Raw genomic sequence first — 21,077 nt, 5'->3', positions numbered from 1 at the left:
TTGGTGTATGGGAACACCAAACTTAATTCTAATGTTCTGAAAATCGGTTCGAATTGCCCGGTCGAACCGATTGAACCGCGAACTGGTGAGAATTACGATTCGGTTTTATGCTAAAACCGGAAAAAATAAAAACCGTTGTTGAACCACTAAACCGGCCGGTAATCGGTCAGTCGAACCGAACCGGGACCCGGCTGGTTTTTTGCTTTGCCCAAAAACACTCAAAACGCGCCGTTTAGCATTCAGTAACCCCCTCCCCAACTCTTGCGTTACCAACCCTAACCCACTCCAAATCTCCAACGGCGCAGCAGCACACACTCCCTCGTCCCTCCCATCACCCTCGAGCTAGCCGTTCCTCTCAACGCCGGCGAGCTCAGTCCCTCCCTTTCGCGCTGCCACGGTCCCGCCGGCGCTAGATCTGTTTCACCGCAGCCACTGTCCCGTTCGAAGCCCATTCGAAGGTGCTCCTTCTCTCGGTGTCTCCCCTTTCGTGCTCTGTTCAAGGCTTCTAGCTTCGAAGGTGCTCTCTTTCGCCGCCGTCGCGCTCACATAGAGGAAGAATCATCGCAAGCGCCGCCGTTTCCTCCTCCTCTCGGTCAAGCCGTCATCCACTTCTCTGCTGCGCCGCTGTCTACTTCTCAATCGTCCTACTCGCCGCGGTCTTTGTCATCCGCGACACTCAGTCACGCCACATCTTCCATCTTAGGGTTTGTAGCTTTCTTCTTTTATTTTCTTTGTGTGTTTTGGTCATTTCTGGTGTGTGAAATTTATTTCTCTGTTTGGTTTTGCTATGCTGCTGTTTTGTGTGTGTTGTGATTTTATTATTTTAATTTACTGATTATTGATTATTGAATGTGTTGTGATTATTGATTAGCTTTGGTTCTTCTATGCTGCTGTTTTGTGTGTGGTGTTGCTGATAATAATACCTCAGCCAGTAAAGATGAATTATGGCATGATGCTGATCAATATGGATTATCTTGGTTTAATGTTGCTGAATCGAAATTATGTGTTGTTTTACTAAGATTTTGAGGACCACGCTCTAATAATAAGTCACTGAAGTCTGATATACTGATAATCTGATATAGTGATACTGAACTGTGAAGTGTGAAGGCTGTGAAGCTCTGTGAAGTGTGAACTGAACTGTGAACTTTGTTTAAGCGTACTTGATTCATAAGCGTACTTGATTTATAATTCTACTTTCTTTGCAATTGTCTCTAAGCGTACTTGATTTTCTGGATTTAGAGTTATTTTTTATTGAATTTCTGGATTTGAATTTTGAATTCGTGTTTGATCTGCAATTTCTGTTTGATTCTTCTTATTGTTGTTGTGGTTGAAATTCAAAATTGAAATCTGATTCCTCTTCTTCGTCAATTTCATATTCTAGACTTGTTCATTATCTTTGCATTTAAGTGAGCAATTATAATCTGTTATCTGGTTATATTACTCTTCTAGGACAAACTCTAGCGATGGCTCAAGGCAGGAGAAATATGGAATGACTAACAAACCCCGAGGAGAGCCTGAGGATGCGGTTTGTAAAACTGATTTTTGAATAGGTTCAATTTTTCATGTTTTATTTGTTAGTAAAGTAAAGTTATTGATTATAACTGGGTGTGGTGCTTTTATTAGCAACGATCGAACAAAGGTGAAAGAGGTGTCTTCCGAAGTATCAAAGTATATCCACTGGTAATGTACTAATCTTATGCTTGTATTTGAGATGTGAATGAATCATTCTGTGTATGTTTCTTATTTGAATTCCTACCCCCTCTTTCTTTCTTTTGTCTTTATAGGAATCAAATGACAAGAGACTTAATTATGAACCACCTACAGATTTACTTAGCAAGGTACTTACAAACTGTATTCCATTTCTCCAATGTTAATATGATCCATACTTTCTTTGATATATATTTAGCTAATATTTGAGCCTGATTTGCAGCTGTCCCTGGTTTCTAAAGTGAAAAAACCTGCAAAACTGCCATCTAAGGTGCAGCCAATTTCCTAGGTTCTGCTATCTCAGCACTCATATAACAACTTAAGATTCTTTTGAGTGGGTAAAGGTTTATTGAAAGAGATTCAGAAAAGCATTTTCTTTGAATGATATTTTAAAGCTTACATTAGACTATAATTATATTTTCATGTGTTTATTTATATTTTATTATAAAACGGTTTTTTCGGTTCAACCACGGTCGAACCGGTTGAACCTATGAACCAGTGAACCAGTAGCGAGAGCGGTTCGATGACTGGTTTAGTTTTCAGAACCTTGATGATTCATAGATTCAATTTTGAAGAATTCAAATTCATTTCATGATAGAGATTGAATATTATTTAACGACTGAACTATGTTGCAAATTGTATTAGCGAGAAATTTTTGTACTAAAGGTTTCACTAACTAAAAATTTAACGTAATGTAATGTACCGTGGGTATTGTTTGGGGTTTATTGGGGGCTGGGGCGGGGGTGTTCGGTTTGCAATTATTAGGGGTGTGCGATTGCCGAACGATTCCATATAGCCATCTCCCCCGACAACTACACAGAATTATCTAGCCATTTCTTTTTCATTCTTTTGCAGTGAACGATTCCATTCTTCATCAATCAAAGTGCTCACTCTTACGTTAGACAGATCTCACTCTATCTTTTCTCTTCTCCTCATCTACGTTTAGATTCGGAATTAATTAAAAAAGGTACTGTTTCAAACTTTACTAGGCTCGATGTTATTTTACACAATGTAGCATCTTAACGCATCAAAATTCATACATTTTTACTGAATTCATCAAAATTCTCATACTTTGTCCCTTTTTGTGTACAGCTTCGGAAGAAAAAAAAGATGAATTCACAGTCAATGCTGTATAGCCAGCTCAAGGTTCGTGATTTCTATCAGATTTTGTGTTTTTTGACTATGAATTTTCTTGGGTCACCGATCAAAATCTCCCTTTCCTTTTTTTTTAATGTGTTGTGATTCTGTGAATGTGTTAACAGGCTGCAGAACCATTCTTCCTGTTAGCAGGTCCTAATGTGATTGAATCAGAGGAACACATTATGAAGATGGCTAAGCACATAAAAACTGTTACATCTAAGTATGCTATTGTTCTCTATTAAGGAACTTTTTCATCTTTTAGTTTCATGGGAAAAAGATTGAAGTTGATTTGATTGAAATCCAATAGAGAATAATTGTAGTGCCTAAGTTGAATTGTACAAAAATTGTCTGTAGTTCAATAAGTATAATCATGACAATCATCTCCGTGAGTTTGCAGCTAAATTCTTTGTAGTATTTTGTGTGAAGTTAAATTCCTTTTTCTTATCTAATACACATGATCTAACTTTGTGTCATTCAAAATGTTTTGCTATAATGATAACTACATGAAATGCGGAACTCTTTTACTTATTGTTTTCCAGAATTGCATCTAGTATAAGAGTTTTTACTCATTACAAGCACTGTGGGCTGAGATATTGAACCTATGTAATTCTAAGAGTGATGTTGGTTAGTAAAACCAACACAACACATGCTATGGATAAGAGGGAAAGGACCTTCACATGACAAGAAATCAAAACTAAACTTGTAAAATATAATGTCGGAAGATGGTTTGTATCTTTGTTGATAGTTAACATGATCTAGAGTTTGTGCGTCTTTCAGAGTTGGCATCCCATTGGTTTTCAAATCAAGTTTTGACAAGGCTAATAGAACATCATCAAAATCTTTTCGTGGCCCAGGGATGGTTGAGGGGTTGAAGGTTATGATTCTATTACTTTTTATTATGATATATTGTTTTTGTCATTTGCATTTTGAGGATTATAGTAGGAACACTTGTTTGAAAAACGGTGTAATTGCCGAATTTCATATAATGACAAAGCTATATTTTGTTGTAATTGAACTATTTCTTCCTTCTTTAATTTTGTTATGTTATAATTTCAGATACTTGAGAAGGTTAAAGTAGCATATGACCTCCCTATAGTGACAGATGTGCATGAGTCCGTCCAGGTAAGATGTTTTACATTTAACTAAATTTAGCCTTCGGGAATTATACAAGTCTTACAGTAATGTAATTATTTGGCACACCATCCAAGCTTGTCATAATGTTGTCTTTGATTTTGGATCCTAATCTACCTTTAACAGATTTATCTTTTCTTTGATAGTGTGAAGTAGTCGGCAGAGTTGAAGATATCATTCAAATTCCAGCATTCTTATGCCGTCAAGTAAATATTCTTTACATCAAATTTTAATATCAATTGGATGAATATAAACTTAAGTAGATGTGATCACATCATTTCTTTTTGTGTTTACCTCTGATGGCAGACAGATCTTCTAGTTGCTGCAGCCAAAACTGGGAAAATTGTCCACATCAAGAAGGGCCAGTTTTGTGCTCCTTCCGCGAGTATACTGTCCTGCTATGTTGCAAGTTTTAATAATCAACAATTACTTAAGCTCAGTAAATATTCTCTGTCTTTTAGTATTCTCATGTTATATAATGTTCATATAAATAGGTCATGACAAATTCAGCAGAGAAGGTTCGGTTGGCTGGAAATCCTAATGTTATGGTTTGTGAGAGAGGAACTATGTTTGGATACAGTGAGTTATAATATCTTTTTGAGGTCTTCTGTATGCTTTTGGATGATGTTACTCTTTGAAAACGTTCAATATCATGAATTGCTTTCTGTTTTCACGTGTTCTAGTTTCATTTTAATCTTGCGTTCTTTTTACATATATGATTTAATTTGAATCTATATATTTTTTTTAAGTGATCCGTAGCACATTCCCTCCTATAATCAAAATTGTTAACATGCATTTGAGGTTTAACTTTGTTCAAAGAATGTCAGCACTGCAATTGATTATCCTCTATCATTCTATTTTCAAAATCCGGAATTGATTAAATTCGTTGCCTTTTTATATAGATGATTTGATTGTCGATCCACGTAATCTGGAGTGGATGAGAGAAGTCAATTGCCCTATTGTAAGTTAATATTTGTTTTATTATATGCTTCTTATTAAGATGAACTATTTGAATCTCTCTATGCTTTCTTATTCAATGGAAGGTTATAATAAGTTAGAGAGAAAGGTATCTCCCTTCCTGATAATAACTATTTGAATCTTTCGTAATTTTTTTTCCGCTTTTCCTGTTGATATTTTGTCAATTATACTGGAGTGTTTTGTTCACATCATCCCCAAGGAATAATATTGTTGTATATTCAATATGCGAATAAACTAAGAAAAAACCAGACGGAATGCATTTGCCAATTTATGATAATAAGATTGACTTCATTATTCCTTTTGCCGTATCTCTAGAGAACTACTCATCACAGGCCCTTTTGCCATTATTCTAATATTTGGGTCATGGTGAAGTTTCTTGCCACTGCCTCTTTATGCCATTTTCCCCTTGGAAAACTCAAATATTTTTTTACTGTTTATCCCAGGTAGCTGATATAACACACTCACTGCAACAGCCCGCTGGAAAGAAGGTAGGTTTGTAGTTGGACTTTTTTAGTAGTTTGTATTTTGCAACACAACAGTTGTCTCATATAATTCTCTTTTTCTCTATGCATTCTTACTCCTTTTCCCCAGTTAAAAATGCATTATATGTGGAAGTGTTTTTTGTTTAATTTCAGTAAGTGTATTATAGTGCAGAGTGCTCTCTTTAGATTCATGATGTTAAAAGTTCATTGGCTTCTATGCACTGTTGATTCATGAGGATCATTGTGTATTGGAGTACACCTGCCTCATCTTACCCCTCTTTTTTTTCCATTTGAGCACTGGAGTCACACACGATCTGTTTCTACTTTGAACCCAACTATCGTACCAGATTTCTTTAGTTCTAGCTTTTAACATTCTGCTTTCATGTCTAGTTGGATGGCGGAGGTGTTGCAAGTGGAGGTCTTCGAGAACTAATACCTTGCATTGCAAGAACTGCAGTTGCTGTAGGAGTGGAAGGGATTTTCATGGAGGTATATATATTAGTACTATTTTTTTAGGGGGATCTTATTGGGATTATTATTAAAAGAAAGTAGTTTAGGGTAAACATTAAGGCTTGTATTTAGTTTGATCATCAAACAACTTCTAAATGTCTTCTTGATTCTTTAGATACATGATGATCCACTGACTGCTCCTGTTGATGGTCCAACACAGTGGGTGAGTTGTTACCTATCAAAATCATTCAAATTTACAGGACATTATTTTGCCAACATTTACTTTTTCTTCGATACTTCTGAATATTAATGAACTACATGCGTTATCTCCTTATTTGACAGCCTTTACGCCACTTGGAGGAGTTACTTGAAGAGCTTGTAGCTATTGCTGTAAGTTTTTTCTTGAAACTTATGATTGTATTTTTGTTTTCTAATAAAAAGGGTGGTACTTGCAGCAGAAAGTATTGGCATCTGACTCATAAAATTGTTTTATGAATGTATGATTTTGTATGTGTCATGCTAATACAAAAAATCAATAGATTGAGGGAAGAACTTAAAGTTTGAATTCCCTTTTCATTTCCTACTTTTTATTGCGTACTTTCTCTAACAAAAGAAATGGACAAGTAAAATTACTGAATATTTTCAAACTGATTGTTGTTTTTGCTTTTTGTATTGGGTATCCCTAATCAGCCAATTTTTATTATCCTTCTCATCATCTTAATGAAATTATTTTTTTATTACAAAAGAAAATTGAAGCGATTATACATTTATTTACCTTTTCGCAGGTGAAAGATTTTTTGTATATTTTATTTTGCATTTGAGTTCTGAACTTGTATATGTGATTAACTCTTCTGACATGTTGTAGAGGGTAAGCAAAGGGAAGAAAAAATTCAACATTGATCTCACACCATTTCGTGAATAGTAAAAATGGTAAGACATTTTTCATATTTTCACTCATTTTGTTTTTTGATAATATAGATGATTTCTTAATCCTTTCTCTCTTACTAATGAGAACTACTAAGAAGCATGCAATAAAAAGTGACGTTTCTGGAACCATCAAAAGGATGCAGAAGCAAAGTTTTTGCATATTGTTTAAAGTATCCTACAAAAGAAATGTGCAAATTATTTATTTTATTGGTAGAGTAATCCATGATGTTACAAATTTAGATTCCTCAAACCAAATTGTGAGAAAACTTCAAGCACAAGTCCAAACAAGTTTCAAATTACCAAAGTCTTCTAGAAATGCAAAAAATTATTCTAACATAAATACTCTAAATATATGTGTCATCTATTTTAGAGTGAAAATGCTTACATATTTTATTGTTTATACTAACATAAATTCTGATTTTGCAGGTGATGATTTTCTGTTATTAAGAATATAATTCTCTGAGGATTGGCCTTTATAAGATCAGATTGTTTTAAAGTTGAATGTTTCGATTATCTTTGCACCCCATCATAAGTTCAAGCCCTTATAAAGGAGAGCTTATCTTGAAAGAGAGATTATTTGAAGTAGTAACATATCCAATTATCATTTGTCACAGATTCTATGTAGCCTTCCAAATCATTGCTGTTTCTAGAAGAAATGTGGATCTAGAAAGTTAAGTATTTTTTGTAACACCTTAACTTTTAGCATCTCATGATCGTATTAAAAGCTTAGGCGTTATTAATCTACTTTCCTTTTATTAGCTATTTAATATTGGGCCTCTACACGTTAATTTGTCGATAGTTTTTTAGAAAAACGAAATTCCTTTTTATTTTGTTATATACTTCAAGTTCAGCTATGTCAGATAAACATATACTCACATAATTACTATTAATACATAATAATTGTTCATACAAAACTCAATTGCAACCTTATCCCTCTGTAAAAACACTTTAAAATATCGAGGGTGAGGGGAATAAACCCAGAAGCAACTAGCCAAACAAGTCTTTTATTCGTCTGTAGCTTTCTGATTAGTTATCCTGTTTGTACCTTTGAAAAGGTTTTTTAAAAGTTTTGGGGTGAGAACGAAGTCACACGTTTGAAAAGGTTTTTTAAAAGTTTTGGGGTGAGAACGAAGTCACACGTTCTTAGTAGGAACGTGAACACTGTAATAACAAAGTAAATGCAAATAGTTAATTGATCAATTTTTCTACTTAAAACAGTTTTAAATTTCTTTCTTTAAATAACGCTACTTAACCAAAATCTTAGTAACATTAATAATTTCTCACCCCTAAACAACATTCCTCAATATCTAAATAAGCTAGCATCATGAGTAATATACTTAAATCACACACACAAATATCAGTCCTCAATACATTATTAAATCCACAGCATAAGTAAAATATCTAATCAAGTACACAAGCAAGTTACCAAAATAACAATACAATTACAAATAAACAAACATAATCAAATGCAGATACGCAAACATGATGCATGTTTGTCCTAAGCAGACCATGAGCTCATGCGTTGGTTGTCTACCCACAACCCGACATTACTCGGGGTGAACCCCGAATATGGTTCCTTTACTATGTCAGTTAGACACATTGGCGTCACGGTTACCCGTTTCAGTTTGGCTTCATCATAATAGCATTTTAATGTGCATCACAGTAAGAAACAGTGTTATTATTTAGGCGAACATTCCCGCATTAGCAATCTCAAGCTATCAGTTAGGCGGACACTTTCGTTTTAGCAGTTTGGCAAAAGGCCCGTTTAACATATAATTCTCAATTATTTATTTCATTCTTTACTTCCCTTTTCTTCTCATCTAAGTATCCTTTCCATTCTTTAATTCCCACTTTCTTTTCTTTCCATTATGCGTCCACTTCACCTTACAGCTAAGCATACCTCCGCATCACCGCTTAGCTTTAAACGTGTCCTAGGAATAACCTACACACCTTTGTTTAACTAAACTCTTACATTTTGCCAAATTTGGACATATCCTTTGGGTCTAAATCAAGTTTTACACGTTTGGATTAGAATTAAATCCGATAGCCAACTTAATAAAATCTTAATAAAATCTGCTGCCGCACTAAAGAGAATTTAGAAAAAAATACATCAAGCAGCTCTGTTTTTGATAAATCTATAATAAATTCAAATCTAATCCATTACTTCTAAATTTTGATGAGGATACACCCAACACCCTTAAGTTTCAGAACAACTAAATTTCAGATTCATAGCGCCTCGTTTGGTTAATTGAATGTCAGTTGGAAGTGCTACCCTGTTTTTAGTAATTGGTTGTGAATTTTCTGCGAACAGCCCTGCTTCCAAGAAACATAACTAACTCTACAAAATAGCTATGGACATGAAATTTGTACTCAATTAAAATAGACTCACAAACTTCAAAATCCCTTTGGAAGAAACTCAAAATAACAAATAAATCAAAAGTTCTAGTGGCTTGAAGTTAATACTGCAGAACCAGAAAACCAGAAATTTCTGCAGCAACCACTAAATTTCAAAAATTCATATCTTCCAAACCACTTGGCCGAATCCTTTGAAATTTTTACAGAGAAATCTTGACTTCTTGAAGTTTGATAGAAAAATAATTTGGATCGTAATTCATGTCTATATTGCTCTCAATTTTTATTTTAAGTTGCTGCCAATTATGCAGAAAATTCTGCATTAGGTAATCTAACAACCCTTCATACCAAATTTTATATTCAAGCCTAATATTCCTCTAAAACCACAATTCAAACTTTATTTTGACTAATCAAAATTACCAAAGTGACTAGCACAGTCCCAGGAGTTCAAATTCACTATTTCACCCTTTTCACAAGTGCACATATACTTAATTAACCATATACTTTTTCTGCACTACTATAAACATAATTTCTTTCCATAGGAGCTTAATATCAATCATACACATAGTAAATCATCGATCATCATCATTCGAGCACACAATAATTCATCAATCCATAATGAACCATCATTTATCACAAGCACATACAGCAACAAACTTAATATCCTATCTATCATATCTTTTATAGCACCACCAAACAACCCAAAAATCAATTTTCATCATATTCATATATACTCACTATCACCAACAATTCCCAACTTCATCAATTAGTCATACAAAGCATTCATAAACCATTTCCAGTTACTCATTTAATTTTATTGGTACTCATAATTGGAAACCTCTGCTTTTAAAAAAAATCCCCTACCTTAGTCAAAATTAAGAGGGGCTGGAGGCAGAATTATAGCGTGATGATTGGTTGGACCACTACTAAAACCGCAGCAATTTCAACTGAGATAGCAGCAGCAACAGGAGAGGCAGCCCCCTTCCTCCCTGGTTTGTGATACAGGCGATGATGATGGTCCTGGGCAGATTTAGAATCGGCGGCATCAAAAACGGCCGTCACCCTCCTCTCCATCAATCTCTCCCCTTCATCGTTCTTCTTCTTCCTTTCTGCCCTAATCGGAGGCAACGGTGGTGATGGGAGCTTCAGCAATGGCAGTGAGATGCAGCGTCGTGCGAAAGCGTCTCCTTCTCCTCCCTCATCTTGCGTTGCTTGTTCTCTATGTGTCTCTCTCTCAAGCTCTCTCACTCTCTGCTTCTGCCTTTGTTACCAAATGAATGAGGGATTGAGGGGAAGAGTGATTTATGTGTGAATAACACTATGTTTGGTTTAAGGGAAAATAAGAGGAAAGAAAAGTGGTGGAAGGAAAATGAGTGGAAAATTTTATTTTCCTTTGTTTGGATACCAAAGAAAATAGGAAGGAAAGAAAATTTTGGTGTGGGTCCCACAAAAAAATTTTTTCCATCCATTAGAGGCAAGAAAACAAGAAGGAAAATGTTACTTTTGGTGTATTTACAATACTACCCCTAATTCTATTATTATTAATAATTATTAATATAAATTTAGTTTTAATAGTTTTAATACATTATTATTATAAAATTTACATTTAAACATTATATATGTATTAGATAAATAATTTATAAAATTATAATATTTTATAATATTCATAAAATGCAATAAAACATAAATAAATAAAAATATTTATACTTTATTTTATTATAGGGATATTAATGTAATTTTATACCATTATGATTTTCTTTCTTCTCACTTTTCTTCTCATCCAAACAAAAGAAATTTCTCTCTCTATTTTCTTTCCATTCATTTTCTTTTCATCCAAACAACACACAAATAATTCTACTTTTCCTTCTATTTTCTTTCCTCTCATTTTCTTTCCTCTTATTTTCTTTCCTTCTATTTTCCTTCCTATATCCAAACAAAGCCTAAATGTGTGTTGGAGGAAGGAAGATAATACGCGTGTTATGGGAAGTTCAGGGATGCAACGCGTGGGTAAGGTAATGCTGACAGTAAGATTAGTGTCAGTATACGTGTGTGAAGGTGAAGAAATGAGAAATTATACGTATTGAATAATAGGGATATGTATAAAAATAAGAACTTAGTAATAAAAATACATATTAATAGTATAAGAATTTTTATAAAATTTTTAGATTAAAATAATTCAAAATGTAATTATGATACCAAAAATCATTTTGCGAACACATAAAAATATATCTATTGACATATTAATAAAATTAAATGATTATTTTAAATTTAAAACTATAATAATCATATTAATCATTTTTTTTAAATAAAATTTGAATTCAAAAAAAATTAATTAAATTATTCTTAATAAGTTAGTTTCTAAAATAAGAAGTCCAAATTATTAAATAAAATTATAACTTTTTTCATATTTAAATTTTAAAAAATGCAGGTTGTTATATTTTTAATGTGTGATGCTTTTTCTTTATATATTAGGTTTCAAATTTTGTAGTTAATTATTTGAATGATTACTTTTAGCAATGCAAAACACAGCTAGTTTCTCTTGAATATTAATGGCGGAATTTTGCTTTCTATAATAGAATTACGCATAAAAGGTACATAACATTTGTGAACCTAAAACCCCTAAGGCTTTAACAATTGAAGGTTCATAACTTTTTTACTAGCAATGAGCCAATTAGCTTGGAATTTTAGTTGGTCATGGCCAGGGAGAGCATTTGATTGTTTCGAGGCGGGAGTAAGTGTTCATATGATGAATATATGTGTGGGAATAGATAGCAGATAGTGCGATGATGTTGCTGATTTTTGTTTCTCATAGTGCTCTGAATTGTGTTTTTAGTTTGTGTTTTTATGTGTTTACTTGTTCTGTTTTGTTTGTTGCAAGATTGATAGATTTTTTTTTGAAATAAATAAAAAAAAATATTGTTTCCTAAAACAAATTATTCCAATTTTAAATACTACGATATGTTTTATTATTATTATTATTATTTTTGTAGTTTTAGGCAAGTTCACCACACCTCCGGCGAACTTCACCTTGACTTCGGCAAATAAAAGCATGGTTGGTGGAGAACCAAGCTTAATACCATTATTTCATTCTTCTCTTTGGTTCTCATGTTGACATTTTTTCTCTACAATGTCAATCAATCCGTTATTATCCATTCATTATGATTGTGAAATAGTGTATGATGAAGAAGGTTTTATCATTTTTAAGTCCGGACAACCAATAATTACGTAGATGACACCAGAAGTGAACTGTCTAACAACGTTGAAGAATTTGATATTGCGTTTCATTGGACAGCAACACACGAAAAGAGTGAAAAAAATTTACTACAGATATCCGACCGAAGTAGATAACAATTTGATTTATAAAAGGTATATTACACTTGTCTTTGTTAAGATGCTGTTATGTTTATTAGACCACGGTTCTGAGAAATTTTTCTGTTGTTTTGAATTAGGTATCAGTTACGTGACGACGAGGACATACGTCTTATAAGATCGTGGGACAACCGATGGACAAATGTTCATTTGTTAGAATTATTTGTGTTTTTAATTGAGTTGGGTGGACGAAGACCATCTGCGGATACTGTTGATGATACATTTATTTACCTTTTAGCAGGTGAAAGATTTTTTTATGTATTTTATTTTGCATTTGAGTTCTGAACTTTTATATGTGATTAACTCTTCTGACATATTGTAGAGGGTAAGCAAAGCGAAGAAAAAAATTCAACATTGATCTCACACTATTTTGTGAATAGCAAGAATGGTAAGAAATTTTTCATATTTTTACTCATTTTGTTTTTTGATAATATAGATGATTAAGAATCCTTTCTTAATCCTTTCTCTCTTACTAATAAGGACTACTAAGAAGCATGCAATAAAAAGTGACATATGTTTTTGAAACCATCAAAAGGATGCAGAAACAAAGTTTTTACATATTGCTTAAAATATCCTACAAAAGAAATGTGCAAATTATTTATTTCATTGGTAGAGTAATCCATGATGTTACAAATTTAGATTCCTCAAACCAAATTGTGAGAAAACTTCAAGCACAAGTCCAAACAAGTTTCAAATTACCAAAGTCTTCTAGAAACGCAACAAATTATTCTAACATAAATACTTTAAACAACCACATTACTTGCTATATGTGTCATCTATTTTAGAGTGAAAATGATTACATATTTTATTGTTTATACTAACATAAATTTTGATTTCGCAGGTGATGATTTCCTGTTATTAAGAATATAATTCCCTGAGGATTAGCCTTTATAAGATCAGATTGTTTTAAGATTGAATGTACGATTATCTTTGCACCCCATCACAAGTTCAAGTCTGATAAGAAATAGCTTGGGACTTAGGGGTTATATCACAATAGATAAGAATTATTCAGTAAAGGGCATACCCAAAGACACAGCGAAAACATAAAAGATAGATAAGGATTTTCCTACTAGACCTCTAAGAAATCTGTTCTTAGCAACCTAGGTCACCGGAAGGGACTCCCTACTAGACCTTCAAAGAATCTGTCCTTGACAACCTAGATCAGAGGGATGAAAATTGAATCACTCAATCTTCTCCATGCAACAAGCAAAGAAATCACTCACCTCACTTAATCACACTAAAAAAGACGTGCATAAAGCACTAAGAAAATTTTATTCATCAAAGTTGTCTAAATTGTCTCACCAAAAGGTGTTTAAATAGATCCCTAACAAACTAGTTAAAGGATAAGATAAGATAACTAATTTAAATCAGATTTGATCTTATTGGATTAGATCAGATTTGATTTAAATTTTAAAATCTTAAAAATATGATAACTAATTTAAATTAGATTTGATCTTATTAGATTAGATCAGATTTGATTTAAATTTAAAATCCCTAAAAATACTACTATGCTAATCAGAAGTAAATCAAATCTTCCAACAAACTCTAACAACAAGACAAACTAACATAAATGCCTAAAAATTTGAAAATTAATAATAAATTATGCCTCCCATTGAATTTAAAAAGCATTATTGGGCTTTTGCTGTCCTGACTTAGCCCAATGGGTCTTATGAGTTGTCACCCTTTCAGCACCACTGTTTTTGAGACGGACTCTTGGTCTTCTTGATGTCCAAGACTGGCATGGTACAATTCTTCTAGTATTCAGATCCTTGAATATGACAAGATTACCATTCTGTCCCTTAACTCCAAAATGACGAAAATGCCCTCCTGAGCACGTATCAAAGTCCTTTATAAAGGAGAGCTTATCTTGAAAGAGAGATTATTTGAAGTAGTGACACATCCAATTATCATTTGTCACATATTCTATGTAGCCTTTCAAATCATTGCAGTTTCTAGAAGCAATGTGGATCCAGAAAGTTAAGTATTTTAATGTGTAATGTTTTTTCTTTACATACTAGGTTTCAAATTTTGTAGTTAATTATATGAATGATTACTTTTAGCAATGCAAAACGCAGCTAGTTTCTCTTGAATCTTAATGGTGGAGTTTCGCTTTCTGTAATGGAATTATTCATAAAAGAAACATAACATTTGTGAACTTAAAACCCCTGAGGCTTTAACAATTGAAGGTTCATAACTTTTTGACTAGCAATGAGCCAATTATTGAGGCTTGGAATTTTAGTTGGTAATGGCCAGGGAGGGCATTTGATTTTTTGTTGCAGGGAGAGGTGTTAATATGATGAATATATGTGAAGGAACAGATAGCAGATAGAGCGATGATGCTGCTAATTTTTGTTTCTCATAGTGCTCTGAATTGTATTTTTATGTGTTTACTTGTTCTGTTTTGTTTATTGCAAAATTGATGGATTTTTTTTCCGAAATAAATAAAAAAATATTATTTCCTAAAACAAATTATTCCAATTTTAAATACCATGATACGTTTTTTTTGTAGTTTTAAGCAAGTTCACCACACCCCCGACGATCTTCACCTTGACTTCGGCAAATAAAAGCATGGTTTGTGGAGAACCAAGCTCAATACCATTATTTTAATCTTCTCTTTAGTTCTCATGTTGACATTTTTTCTCTTCAATGCCAATCAATCCGTTGTTATCCATTCATTATGATGGTAAAATAGTGTATGATGAAGAAGGTTCTATCGTTTTTAAGTCCGGGCAACCAATAATTACTTACTTGACACCGGATGTCAATAGTCAACAACGTTGAAGAATTTGATATCGCGTTCTGTTAGACAGCAACACACGAAAAGAGTGAAAAAATTTACTACAGATATCCGACCGAAGTAGATGACAATTTGTTTTATAAAAGGTATATTACACTTGTCTATGTTATGTTGTTGTTTTGTTTATTAGACCATGGTTCTGAGAAATTTTTCTGTTATTTTGTATTAGGTATCGGTTACGTAACGACGAGGACGTATGTTCAGTGGCCTGGTCGGAATATGCTGTAGGCCACTGACTTGACGCACAACCCGGTCAACTTGATGTCACTCGACGATAGCAAAGCAAAGGAGCGGACATACAATTGCCGCCGAGGCTTCAGCCTCAGCTATCCTCGGTGGAACTATGATGACAAGTCATCTTATGCTAGCTTTTCAAGCATTTTTCACTTGTTTCATTAGGTTTTATGCACTTTCTTGCATTATAAGCAAGTGTTTGGAGTGGAATTGCATGGTTTTGTTGAATCAATCAACCACCCTTTATTTGACACTAAATCATGAGGTTTAAGCTAAAATTAATTGGTTTTTGAATGATTTATAAACCTTGTGAATTTGGTGATACTTTGATTGGTTGTTTTGATTACTTGTAGGTGAAGAAAAGAAAAAAACAAGAAAGGGTGGCCTAAGAAGCGTGGCCTAAGGAAGAAGAAAAGTGTGGCACAACAAGGAAGAAAAGCCATAGCGCTCTCTCTAAGAGCTCAGAGCTCTCCATGAGAGCTCTACTCAAGGCCAAGAAAGCAAGGCAAGGAAGCTATGCTCTCCTTGTTAACCGAGCACCAAGGAAGCAAGGCAAAATTCACAATGCTTGGTTAACACAAGCAACTTTATCGGGCTCCATTTCAATTTAATTCAAGGTGCAATGTTGCTAGTGAAGGCCATAAGGTTCGAACCCATGGCCTAAGGAGCAAGGAGAAGCGCTTGATGAGCGGATAATTTATACGCTTTTTGGCATTGTTTTTAGTATGTTTTTTTAGTAGGATCTAGTTACTTTTAGGGATGTTTTTATTAGTTTTTATGTTAAATTCACATTTCTGGACTTTACTATGAGTTTGTGTGTTTTTCTGTGATTTCAGGTATTTTCTGGCTGAAATTGAGGGACTTGAGCAGAAATTAGATTCAGAGGTTGAAGAAGGACTGCTGATGCTGTTGGATTCTGACCTCCCTGCACTCAAAATGGATTTTCTGGAGCTACAGAACTCAAAATGGCGCGCTTTTAATTGCGTTGTAAAGTAGACATCCAGGGCTTTCCAAAAATATATAATAGTTCATACTTTGGCCGAGTTTAGACGATGCAAAAGGGCGTTGAACGCCAGTTCTACGCTGCAGTCTGGAGTTAAACACCAGAAACATGTCACGAACCAGAGTTGAATGCCAGAAACACGTTACAACCTGGCGTTCAACTCTAAAAGAAGCCTCTGTACGTGGAAGGCTAAAGCTCAACCCAAGCACACACCAAGTGGGCCCCGAAAGTGAATTTATGCATCAATTACTTATTTCTGTAAACCCTAGTAACTAGTTTAGTATAAATAGAACTTTTTACTAGTCTTTTAGACATCTTATGATTTTTAGTTCATCTTTAGATCATATTGATCACGTTTGGGGGATGGCCTCTCGGCCATGCATGAACCTTCATCACTTATGTATTTTTCAACGGTAGAGTTTCTACACACCATAGATTAAGGTGTGGAGCTCTGCTGTTCCTCATGAATTAATGCAAAGTACTACTGTTTTTCTCTTCAATTCAACTTATTCCGCTTCTAAGATATTCATTCGCACTTCAACATGAATGTGATGAATGTGACAATCATCATCATTCCCTATGAACGCGTGCCTGACAACCACTTCTGTTCTACCTTCGATTGAATGGATATCTCTTGGATATCTAATACAGGGGACTGAGTCCGAGTTATTAAGTGTCTTCGTGGTATAAGTTAGAACCCATGGATGGCCATTCCTGAGATCCGGGAAGTCTAAACCTTGTCTGTGGTATTCTGAGTAGGATCTGGGAAGGGATGGCTGTGACGAGCTTCAAACTCGCAAGTGCTGGGCGTAGTGATAGACGCAAAAGGATATTAAATCCTATTCCAGTATGATCGAGAACCTCCAGATGATTAGCCATGCAGTGACAGCGCATTGGACCATTTTCACAAGAGAGGATGGGATGTAGCCATTGACAACGGTGATGCCCTACATACAGCTTGCCATGGAAAGGAGTAGGATTGATTGGATGAAGACAGCAGGAAAGCAGAGGTTCAGAGGAACGAAAGCATCTCTATACGCTTATCTGAAATTCCCACTAATGATTTACATAAGTATTTCTATCTTTATTTTCTGTTTATTTATTATTATTATTCGAAAACTCCATAACCATTTGATATCCGCCTGACTGAGATTTACAAGGTGACCATAGCTTGCTTCAAGCCGACAATCTCCTTGGGATCGACCCTTACTCACGTAAGGTTTTATTACTTGGACGACCCAGTGCACTTGCTGGTTAGTTGTGCGAAGTTGTGAAGTTATGTTTGGACCATGGTATTGTGCACCAGTTTTGGCGCCATTGCCAGGGAGAGAATGAGCAACAAATTTTACAACCTCAGAGTAACAATTTCGCATGTACCAAGTTTTTGGCGCCGCTGCTGGGGAGCAATCAATTTCGAACAACAATTCACAATTGTTTCCAGACCACAATGGTGCCAAGTTTTTAATCCGGCAACAACACCAAGTTTTTGGCGCCGTTGCCGGGGATTGTTTAAGTTTGCACAACTGACGGTTCATCTTGTTGCTCAGATTAGGTAATTTTCTTTTTGTTTTATTTTCAAAAGTTTTTCAAAAATCTTCAAAAATTTCTCCTTTATTTTGAAAAAAAAAATATTTTCAAAAAAAATGTATATCTTTCTTCAGAATTTTTAAGAATGAATTTTAGAGTTTCATGAAGCATGTTGAAGCCTGGCTGGCTGTAAAGCCATGTCTAAAATCTTCTGGACTAAGGTTTCCAAACCATCAGCATAGAGGTAAGTTAATTTGATAACTAATGAGCAGTATATCTGAGTTACATTCTAAAGCTTGGCTGGCTATTAAGCCATGTCTGACCCTCAGATTGGAGCTTTAGACTAAGAGTACAAGATTCCTGGAATTCATATTAAAAATTTTGGAATCCTTATTTTTCTTTTTCACATTAATTTTCGAAAAAAATACAAAATTTTTTTTATAAAATCATAAAAATCAAAAATATTTTGTGTTTCTTGTTTGAGTCTTGAGTCAATTTTAAAGTTTGGTGTCAATTGCATTTTTTCTAAAAAATTTTTATGCATTTTTCGAAAATTCATGCATTCATGGTGTTCTTCATGATCTTCAAGTTGTTCTTGGTAAATCTTCTTGTTTGATCTTGATGTTTTCTTGTTTTGTGCCTTTTCTTGTTTTTCATATGCATTCTTGCATTCATATGAAAAATCTTTAAGTTTGGTGTCTTGCATGTTTTCTTTTCTTGAAAATTTTTCAAAAATAAGTTCTTGATGTTCATTTTAACATTCAAAGTGTTCTTGGTGTTCATCTTGACATTCATAGTGTTCTTGCATGCATCATGTGTTTTGATTCAAAATTTTCATGCATTGCATCATTTTCATGTTTTTCTCTCTCATCATTAAAAATTCAAAAATCAAAAAATATCTTTCCCTTTTTCTCTCACAAATTTTCGAAAATTTGAGTTGACTTTTTTAAAAATTTTAAAAATCTAGTTGTTTTTATGAGTCAAATCAAATTTTCAATTTAAAAATCTTATCTTTTTCAAAATCTTTTTCAAAAATCATATCTTTTTTCATTTTTCTTATTTATTTTCAAAAATTTCAAAAATCTTTTTCAAAATATTTTCAAAATCTTTTTCTTATTTTTATATCATATTTTTGAAAATATCATCAAAAATTAATGTTTTGATTCAAAAATTTAAAGTTTGTTACTTGCTTGTTAAGAAAGATTCAAACTTTAAGTTCTAGAATCATATCTTGTGATTTCTTGTGAATCAAGTCATTAATTGTGATTTTAAAAAAAATCAAATCTTTTTCAAAACTAATCATATCTTTTCAAAAATACATTTTTATCTTATCTTTTTCAAATATCTTTTCTAACTTCTTATCTTCTTATCTTCTAAAATTTGATTTTCAAAATTTGTTTCAACTAACTAATTGACTTTTTGTTTGTTTCTTATCTTTTTCAAAACTACCTAACTAACTCTCTCTCTCTCTCTAATTTTCGAAAATATCTTCCCTCTTTTTCAAAAATTCTTTTTAATTAACTATTGTTTCAATTTTTAATTTTAATTTGATTTTATTCCTAATTTTCGAAAATCACTAACCCCTTTTCAAAATTTTATTTTCGAAAATCCTCTTTCTCTCTCATCTCCTTCTATTTATTTATTCATCTACTAACACTTCATCTCACCCAAATTCGAACCCCCTCTTCCATCTGAGTTCGAATTTTCTCTTCTTCCCTTCTTTACATTACATTCTTTTCTTCTTCTACTCACACAGGGGAACCTCTATACCTGGGTAAAAAGGATCCCTATTATTATTATTTTTCTGTTCCCTCTTTTTCATATGAGCAGGAGCAAAGACAAGAACATTCTTGTTGAAGCAGACCCTGAACCTGAAAGGACTCTGAAAAGGAAACTAAGAGAAGCTAAAATACAACAATCCAGAGATAACCTTACAGAAATTTTCGAACAGGAAGAGGAGATGGCAGCCGAAAATAATAATAATGCAAGGAGGATGCTTGGTGACTTTACTGCACCTAATTCCAATTTACATGGAAGAAGCATCTCCATCCCTACTATTGGAGCAAACAATTTTGAGCTGAAACCTCAATTAGTTTCTCTGATGCAACAAAACTGCAATTTTCATGGACTTCCATCTGAAGATCCTTTTCAGTTCTTAATTGAATTCTTGCAGATCTGTGATACTGTTAAGACTAATGGAGTAGATCCTAAAGTCTACAGGCTCATGCTTTTACCTTTTGCTGTAAGAGACAGAGCTAGAGTGTGGTTGGACTCTCAACCCAAAGATAGCCTGAACTCTTGGGATAAGCTGGTCACGGCTTTCTTAGCCAAATTCTTTCCTCCTCAAAAGATGAGCAAGCTTAGAGTGGATGTTCAAACCTTCAGACAGAAAGAAAGTGAATCCCTCTATGAAGCTTGGGAGAGATACAAGCAACTGACCAAAAAGTGTCCGTCTGACATGCTTTCAGAATGGACCATCCTGGATATATTCTATGATGGTCTGTCTGAATTAGCTAAAATGTCATTGGATACTTCTGCAGGTGGATTCATTCACCTAAAGAAAATGCCTGCAGAAGCTCAAGAACTCATTGACATGGTTGCTAACAACCAGTTCATGTACACTTCTGAGAGGAATCCTGTGAGTAATGGGACGCCTCAGAAGAAGGGAGTTCTTGAAATTGATACTCTGAATGCCATATTGGCCCAGAATAAAATATTGACTCAGCAAGTCAATATGATTTCTCAGAGTCTGAATGGAATGCAAGCTGCATCCAAAAGTACTCAAGAGGCATCTTCTGAAGAAGAAGCTTATGATCCTGAAAACCCTGCAATAGCAGAGGTGAATTACATGGGTGAACCATATGGAAACACCTATAATCCCTCATGGAGAAATCACCCAAATCTCTCATGGAAGGATCAAAAGCCTCAACAAGGCTTTAATAATGGTGGAAGAAACAGGTTTAGCAATAGCAAGCCTTTT

The 21,077-nt window shown here is 33.9% G+C and overlaps 1 protein-coding gene across 2 annotated transcripts in view; it reads left to right on the top strand.

The window, feature by feature from the left end:
- The first annotated feature begins 237 nt into the window (after positions 1-237).
- The window catches only part of LOC112722557 (2-dehydro-3-deoxyphosphooctonate aldolase), a 45,017-nt gene continuing 24,177 nt past the window's right edge, over positions 238-21,077 (top strand). The window contains exons 1-20 of one of the 2 annotated variants that reach the window (XM_072207248.1): positions 238-704; positions 1,450-1,525; positions 1,624-1,680; positions 1,785-1,838; positions 1,931-1,978; positions 2,563-2,674; positions 2,800-2,853; positions 2,970-3,067; positions 3,625-3,721; positions 3,904-3,969; positions 4,125-4,184; positions 4,285-4,359; positions 4,473-4,557; positions 4,881-4,939; positions 5,400-5,444; positions 5,829-5,927; positions 6,064-6,111; positions 6,231-6,278; positions 6,754-6,818; positions 7,242-7,582. In XM_072207248.1, the coding sequence (XP_072063349.1) occupies positions 2,818-2,853; positions 2,970-3,067; positions 3,625-3,721; positions 3,904-3,969; positions 4,125-4,184; positions 4,285-4,359; positions 4,473-4,557; positions 4,881-4,939; positions 5,400-5,444; positions 5,829-5,927; positions 6,064-6,111; positions 6,231-6,278; positions 6,754-6,810 (873 nt within the window). In that variant the 5' untranslated portion in view covers positions 238-704; positions 1,450-1,525; positions 1,624-1,680; ... (2 more) ...; positions 2,563-2,674; positions 2,800-2,817 and the 3' untranslated portion in view covers positions 6,811-6,818; positions 7,242-7,582. Of the gene's footprint in view, positions 705-1,449; positions 1,526-1,623; positions 1,681-1,784; positions 1,839-1,930; positions 1,979-2,562; positions 2,675-2,799; positions 2,854-2,969; positions 3,068-3,624; positions 3,722-3,903; positions 3,970-4,124; positions 4,185-4,284; positions 4,360-4,472; positions 4,558-4,880; positions 4,940-5,399; positions 5,445-5,828; positions 5,928-6,063; positions 6,112-6,230; positions 6,279-6,753; positions 6,819-7,241; positions 7,583-21,077 lie in introns of those variants that run through there. The other variant, XR_011867726.1, reaches the window with a different exon arrangement.

Source organism: Arachis hypogaea, chromosome 11 (assembly GCF_003086295.3).
Source record: "Arachis hypogaea cultivar Tifrunner chromosome 11, arahy.Tifrunner.gnm2.J5K5, whole genome shotgun sequence".
Taxonomy (NCBI): Eukaryota; Viridiplantae; Streptophyta; class Magnoliopsida; order Fabales; family Fabaceae; genus Arachis; species Arachis hypogaea.
The sequence above is the reverse complement of the archived record's forward strand: the minus strand, read 5'-3'. Positions and strand labels throughout refer to the sequence as shown.